The sequence below is a fragment of the Orbicella franksi genome, chromosome 15 (genome assembly GCF_964199315.1).
Source record: "Orbicella franksi chromosome 15, jaOrbFran1.1, whole genome shotgun sequence".
NCBI classification, from domain to species: domain Eukaryota; kingdom Metazoa; phylum Cnidaria; class Anthozoa; order Scleractinia; family Merulinidae; genus Orbicella; species Orbicella franksi.
Window position 1 is genome coordinate 3,699,147 of NC_138159.1, and position 8,350 is coordinate 3,707,496.

At 40.0% G+C, this 8,350-nt stretch overlaps 1 protein-coding gene across 1 annotated transcript; it reads left to right on the forward strand.

Annotated features, from left to right (window-relative positions):
* Positions 1-773: 773 nt before the first annotated feature.
* LOC145470522 (uncharacterized) lies at positions 774-8,021 on the forward strand. Its single transcript, XM_081454327.1, has 2 exons — positions 774-1,604; positions 6,961-8,021. The coding sequence occupies exons 1-2, from the start codon at positions 774-776 to the stop codon at positions 7,918-7,920; spliced, it is 1,791 nt and encodes a 596-aa protein (XP_081310453.1). The 3' UTR covers positions 7,921-8,021.
* The last annotated feature ends 329 nt before the right edge of the window (positions 8,022-8,350 follow it).

Consider the following 8,350-nt stretch of genomic DNA (forward strand, 5'->3'; position numbering starts at 1 on the left):
TACAGAGGACGTAATTGCCACAGGCGAAGAAAACATTCAATGTAATAAGTACATTGTGTGCCATTAACGGTTACCAAAATACCCATCTCTGGATGATTAGACCGTTATCATTGACCGCATCATCAGATATTTTACAGCGTTCAGAACCGTCTTGCAACCCTTTGCTAAATGCAATAACTCTATTATTAGCAGTGTCATTTTGGGCTATCTGCATTTGTATCTACAGCTGATCAGCACTGTAAATTGAATATATATATTTAATGGAGCCACGACGGTTTGCTGAAAGGATCTTTCGAAAGAAAATTTCAAAAACCTGCAACATTCTAAATTAACTTCAACCATATTTGCTAAGGCAGAGGACTTTTCTTAAGAATTTGACTTTACATGACATTTTTCAATAATTTGAAAGTAAAATAAAGAAAATTATATGTCACCATTAATTAAACTACGTCTTCACCATTTGAACTATTCAAAAAATATTTCAATAAAAGAAAGCATTTTAATTAAGGAAAACAACACATTTTACACCCTGTTTACACAAATAACGGATATCTTTGGTAAATTTGAAAGAAACTGATACACACATGGGATGCACGTATGTGATGCAACGAACGTACTTCCAGCTGAGAACACGCACTGTTAGTTCGGTTTGAATAATGCGACATTATTAATTATGTAAAAGGTAATTACATCCGCAGGGCTGTTCGTTTAACGTTTATTTTCATTGAGATTGAATTTCCGTCGAAGGCTTGTGAGCAAAGCCAGTTGGGTCCATGGCAAATCTCACTGGATGTCCTTCACTGCTTAAATCGTACACCGCTTGTAGTGTAGACGACACAGGGCGACTATGCGATTCGTTTCTATGTGTCTTTACTTTCTGGACTTCAATCATCATGGCTGTTTTATCGCCGGTGGCAGTTGTGGGAAACGCACTTATCCTGGCGGCAATATGGACCAGAACTTTTGCGAGAACATTTCATATCCTACTGAGCGGTTTAGCCTTCACTGATTTGTGTACAGGACTCATCGCACAACCTTTTGTTGCTTCAAAAACCCTGGTGTTCTCAGCCAACCCCGGGATAGCCAAGGAGAAGCCAATAGTTATATTGACAATAGAAGCAGTCGGCGAGGTCAGTGCTACCTATTCTATTGCCATCACAGTATTTCTTATAACACTGATGTCTGTTGAAAGATGGCTGCACATGTCTCGCCGATCCTTGGTCACATCTCGTCGCGGTTATTTCACCGTCACTGCACTGTTACTCATTCCAGTTCCTCTTGTTGTCTTGCGATTTTTAGACATCATAAAGGAAAACGATGGACACGAGTTGATGACTACGATTATAACACTGATGCTCTTGTGCTACCTTACCACAGCATTCGCCTATTTCAAAGTCTACCAAGTTATTCGTAGTCACCAGATGCATGTCCAAGCAAGCGAACCAGCCCAAAATAATGGTCACCTGTCCATAGACTTAGCAAAATACAAGAAATCTGTGGCCACGATATTATACATTCTTTTGCTATTTTCTTTGTGTTTCTTACCCTATGTTGTCTCTGCTGGAGTGTATCTTACAAGAGGTCACAGTTCAACAGTATTTGCGGTCAGCAACTTTTCACTTTTGCTTTTGTTTTTGTCTTCTTCACTTAACCCGGGCCTTTACCTGTGGAGAATGAAGGATATTCGAAATGGTGTCAAACATTTATTATGTAAAACCAGCTAGGGAATATCAGGGAGAAATCTTTGTTTTGTACACGTAGGTGTACCAACTGGAACATGTCTCTGAATCGACAGTTTTCTGTCTTATTCGTCACTTTTCGATGGTATGGTTCACGACAAAAAAAAATGGCAAGGACGATTTCACATGTGCAATGACCTCTCCTTTGATGTACTGCACTTGTAAATGAAAATATATAAATGATTGAATCTGAATTAAAACTGTGTGGTCACAAAAGCAACTTTCAAATTAATTTAAGGTAGACAGCGAGTCACAAGAGTCACTTTTACGTGTACGCTAATTATATGATGGTGTATTGTAGTTTACTACCTTTATGCATTGCAGTTACCACTTTCATCTCAGCGCGGTTATTCTTTTAAAGAGTTTGTAAGTTTGGAAACGGCTGTAGCACGCCACTTTCGCGTAATGTTAATGAAAATGTAGAATCTATGTAAACTACAACTTTGCAGCTTCCTATCTTAGAGTTGCATCTGTTCATGTTGTTTGCTCACCTTTGGTCATGCTGGCAGAGAGAATTACTTTTCTGGCTTGACTGTTTTACTGATACTGAAATCGTAATCTGAAATAAATCTAATCTACCAGATACATACTTTTTTCAAGGTGTACGTAGCCCTTGATCTGTGTGTCTTCGTCGGTATCAGGTAAAAGTAAAGTCAGTGTAAGGTCAAGTGGTCCAGGCTTTCCATGACATTAAGCGAATGGGAGTATCTGTAATGGTAAGCTAGATACCGAAGCCGAGTCAATGTTTTAGCGATCACAAGCTTTTGACGCTGTCACGGCGTCCTTCCCAAGTAAATGTGGTGGGAATCTATCTGTCACGTGAGCTTGGGTGAACCAAGTTACGTGCCAAAACAACCCCGTATAGGACTGGACTGGAGCGTCAGGGACTGGCAGAGAATTTCCAAGGCCTCACGAAGAGGTATCTTTATTCCCTCCTGCATGGAGCGTTCCCCTGTGAGCATGTAATTCGTCAATACCCATTTATAAACCTGCAAGAAGGGATACTGTGAGAGCAGTGTTTTGTCCAAGGACGCAACGCAATGACCCTGGCCAGGCCAGGGTTTGAACCCGTACCACTCGATCCGAAGTCTAGCGCGCTAACCATCATGCCACCGTAACATAGCGAAGATGAACTCGGTGAATCAATTATTATCTTACACTAGATTTCCCATTGAACCGGTGGACTCACACGAGGACCCGATCTACCCATGACAGTGGCTTAGCTAAGTTCTATTGTCACAACTTACACAGTGAGCTGCAATACATGTAATTAATAAAACTGTGCATGGTGAGATGTTGTATTAGAGATCTTCTTATTGGTTTAACCTTGGTTTACACCTCGGCATCTGAACTCCAATGTAAACTTAATCAATTTTACCTAGAAAATTCCTTTCTTCACGGTTTCGTTTACTGAACATCACTTGTGATCCGATAAAACTGCAAGTAACTGAAACAAATGCTCTTTTTACATCTATTTCCTGGTCTTGCAGCAAAAATTATATTACTTATGTGATTGCGTTTTAGGAGAACCCTTCACCTGCAATATATAAACTTGCAATAGTTCCTTAAAATGGAACTCATCCTGATTCAACATCTATTTTTAGTTTATCTAGAGTCAGTATATATCTAGTGGTAAAGTGGTAAGATTTATTTTTCATTAAGATTTTCATCTACAACTCACATGTATGATTTATTTAAAGTATCGATCATCTGATTCTAATTCTGGTTCTGGTTAAGCTAACAAGATATAGAATTTAGTTGAAGGGCTCCTGACCTGAGTATTTCGTTGGTGTTGGTATGGGGGCCACCTCCAAAGTTATCAGTAACATCAGTTCCAACTACCGAACAACAACAACCTAGGCTACACTGTTATGTAGTAAAACGAGACTAGAGATCATTTTGTAGGAATATGTACAGCAGAACCTGTCGATACCATTTAAATGCAGCCAAGGGACGACAGAAGCAGGTTGCTCACAGATCCTCCTCCTAGAAGAACCTGGTGGTCCTTCAGTAGAATGGCATCTGCAGGCGATAAATTTGGATATGTGGCCTAGAAGAACACTATCGAAGCTACGACAGACATATTAACGCCCAGATCGATAATCAGATGATGGCATTTGTTAAGAAAAAATAATTAACCCAATTCGAAACGTTATAAAAAATAGGCCAAAAATGTTTTCTACAGTTGTCAAGGCATTCGAAGTTCTCAGTTCGACATGGAATTTCATTCTGTCCATTTGTTTATCCGTATCAGCAAGATAACTGTTTCACTCCATTGCGGATATCTTTCATTCTCCAAAGGTAAAGACCTGGGTTGAGGGACGAAGACAAAAATACAAGGACTGCGGAAAAAGTTTGGGCCAACGCCATTCCTAAACTGCCTCCTAGACTAAACTTGACGGCAGTAATGAGAACATAAGGAATAAAATAGAAAGTAAGTAAGGCTACAATGTACAACATCGAAGCAACAAATTTCTTGTATTTCACCAGGTCTATTACTTGTCTACCAAAATTCCGAGAGGTTTCGTTTGCTTGCACTTGTTGTTGGTGATGACGAATAATTCGGTAGACTTTGAAATAGGCAAATGACGTGGTGAGACAACAAGACAGCAACACGGTGATAATCATGATCTCAGTCGCAGTTCTATATCTTTCATGCACAGTCCATAAAACGCAATGAGCAACAATGGGAATTGGAATGAGCAACAGAATCGCGACAGTGAAACATCCACGACTTGTTGTAACCAAGGATCGCCGAGACATGTGCAGCCAACGTTCAACGGACATCAGTGCTATCAGAAGGGTCGTGACGGAAATAAAGTAGACCGCACTGCTTTTCCCGATTGCCGATATGGTGATAAGTAGCGGCGTTTTGGTAACTACTCCAGGGTTTACCCATGCAGTACATCAGTGTCGGTGAGACATAGAAAGGCTGGGCGATGAGTCCTGTGCATAGATCAGTGAACGCTAACCCGCTCAGAAATATATGGAACGGTGTTCTCACAAACGTCTTCTTCCAAATTGTCGCCAAAATCAATGCATTTCCCGCCACTGCCACCGGTGACAAAACTGCGATGATTGTGGAAGTCGCAACTGAAAAATTCAACGCCCTTTCGGGAATAATTGAAGGAGAAGGAGTTGCGTTATAGGACATGGCTCAGCGATAATTAAGAGATCAGCTAAAGTTAATTGTGCAGGTCGGTAAAAGCGAGGAAGTTTTTAATATCGACTTTTAGAAAGTAATTTAAATGTAGATCATTTCACCTGCTGACTAGTTCTATTCAGCACCATTGCTGTCATTTCAATGTTTTTGACGTGTTTGCTTTTTATAACAGTTTTTGAGTCACAGCAAATTTCTATCCTCTTCTATCAATCAAGCATACTCAATGTTGTCTGGTATAGTAGGATACATGAGCCCCACGTGGCGTAGCTTCCGATAACACCGAGATCTAAAAAGCGCACAAAACCTTGGAATTAAAAGTGACTGCTTTTCAAAGAAATAGTCGAGCTGAAAAATTGATTTTATCTTCGCTGGTAACTAATTTTCTTTCATGTATAAAGAAATAACTGATGAAATTCAGGGATGGTAAAACGCCTTTGTTATGGGAAACGCGCATATAAAATGCACATCAACGCAATAGCATGAAACCCGAATTCTTTTTTTCTCGTTTTAAATCAGCGTGGAGCATCCATATGAAGCTGAACTGGCTAGTGAATATGACAGCAATGAATTTTTTTTTAATTCTAACTGTTGTTATTAAATGTAGATTGCTTGACCTACCTTCTGTTGTTTTTGTTTTCATCATAGTTAATAGAGGGGGGTGCTTATGAAACCCGACAAAGTTCTTTATTGTATGTTTTGATCGCTTTTTTGGCCTTGACCGTGCACAAAACACAATAGTTGTTTACCCCGTACTGAGGAACCAACCAATAGAAACGTGTTGGTAACGTATTTCATGCATAGTGTATGAGCGCAAAACAAAAGATTGTGCACGGTCGTGGACCTTCCAACATAAATCTTGGTATCTTTGTTTGCTCCTTTGATGTTTGTTGGGCTTCGTAACCAGTCCCCTCTATTAACTATGTTTTAAACGTTTGCCCCAGTTCCTTTTTTCTTCAGTGCAGAATTTCCGTCTACACTACTTCGGAGGAATTTAAACAACAATCACCGCATTACTATTTTGGATTTGTTTTTGAGTAAAACTTGGATAGGGAAATCAATTGATAATCATAACTATATCGTTTTCGAAAAGCTCCGTTTTCAAAATGTTTTCCCTCCACGCCCACTAATTCAAAAAGCCGGCGTTAATTTCAAATTCCTCCGGTTTGAACAGCGTTCTTGAAAAGCTCCGTTTTCGTGACGGACTAGCGTAGACGGTAGACCTAACCGTAGAAATAAAGCTGCGTTTTCAAATTTCTCTCGCGTAGTGTGGATGCTGCCTAACATATTAACTCTGTTTTAGTCTCCCCTGTGTGCAATTTTAATTCGGTTTGCCTGACAATCTACGGTATATTAACTATTTCTTTTGTTTTAGATTTCAAAGTACAGTGGAATCCCGTTAATACGGACACCAAAGGGACATGATAAAGTGTCCACATTATCCGGGTGTCCGTATTAAGCGGGCTAATTTAAAAGAAAATATATGAGCTTTTTAGTTGTCAGGAGAAAAAAAACTGTCCGTTATAAGCGGGTGTTCGTAGAGCGGCGTTTCACTGTACTTAAATTCCTTGCTGAGAATTTAATTTATTTTACTTCTAATTGAGTTGCGTCATTCAAAAAGATATAGTGAAACCCCGCTCTACGGACACCCGCTTAATACGGACACCCGCTTATAACGGACAGTTTTCTTTCTCCTGACAACTAAAAAGCTCATATATTTTCTTTTAAATTAGCCTGCTTAATACAGACACCCGGATAGCGCGGACACTTTATCATGTCCCTTTGGTGTCCGTATTAACGGGGTTCCACTGTATTCTAAAAAAACTGAAAAACAGAAAAATTTAACATATCATTTCTTCCATATTTTCTGTTAATATGTATTTTGCCTGAGGGAGGTTTACGTGACGAAGCAAAACCATTTGTCTTAATACAAATAAAACAATGGAAATGATACTAGTTATATGTTAAAAACTGTCAACAAGTGAAATCGCCAATATTCAGTTTCAACTACAAATTTTGGTCAAAGCGTAACACCTGTGCAAGAAAACCTAGTTGGACTAGTTCAATAACACATCTTTCTATTTTAGACAAAGTTCTTTCGCCCATGTTTGTAACTGGGACGATCGTAAGATTCGCGCAATCGAGAACGAATCTTGTCTTTACAATGTTCTTTTCTCCATACCTGTTATCATCAGCATTTTATCACCGGTGGCAGTGGTGGGGAATGCATTGATCCTGGCGGTAATTTGGAAGAAGAACTTTGCGAGAACACCATTCCATATTCTTCTCAGTGGATTAGCGCTCACGGATTTTTGCACAGGACTACTCTCCCAGCCTTTCTATGCTGCGGCCTCCTTCATGTGCTTGGCTAACCCCAGAGTTCCTGGCGACGAGGCGAAACTTATCACCATCTTAAAAACAACCGGCGAGTGTGGCTCCATCTTCTTTCTTGCCCTCACGGTTCTTCTTATAACACTGATGTCCGTTGAACGATGGCTTCACATGTCGACTAGACGATCCCTCTTCACATCGTGTCGGGGATATTCCGTTATGATCGTACTGTCACTCATTCCCGTCTCCACAATTGTTTTTCGTGTTTTGGAAAATGAGAGTCGGAAATACAAAAATTACAGGAGACTTGCAATTATTGCATCCTCGTTCACTTGCTATCTTACCACCTCATTTGCCTATTTTAAAGTTTACCGAATCATTCGTTGTCACCAACAGCGAGTCCAAGCAACTTCTCACAACATTGGTCGACAGGTAATAGACTTGGCGAAATACAAGAAATCTGTGGCCTCGATGGTGTATATTTTCTTAGTATTTACTGTGTGTTTCTTGCCTTATATCATATTTAGTCGGGTGTATCTAAGGATGCAGGATAGGTTAGAAGTGTACGCCGCCTTAAAAGCGTCTATAGCGCTTACACTTTTGTCTTCTTCACTCAACCCTGCGCTTTACCTCTGGAGAATGAAGGATATTTACAATGGAGCGAAAAACATATTTTGCAGGGGTGGTTAATGAAACTGTCGGTGGAAGAGTGTCTCATAGGTACCGGAGATTACTCCGGGTTTTGTAGAGCGCGTAGGAGTATTTCTTCTTCAAAATGATAGTGATGCTACCCAGTTCATCGCAGGCTGTGGAGAGGGTCTGCGAGAATAGATTACATTGTACATAATTCGGACCTCGTCCAGCACGCCAAATGAAAACAGTAGGGACTTAAAGTAAATTTAAACTTTACCTGCGAATCTCTCAATAAATCTTTTGTTTAGTGACGTTCCTGTTGACTTTGCCGTCATGGTTTTCTCAAACCATCGACGTGGTCTACGTTCTCAAACGCCAAGGACGACCAAGCCTCGGTTTTAGAAGGCAAATTGCAAATTTTATCATGAACAAATTACCAAAAACACTGCTTGTCACGGTCAACTTGATGTACGTCGTCAAGAAAGAT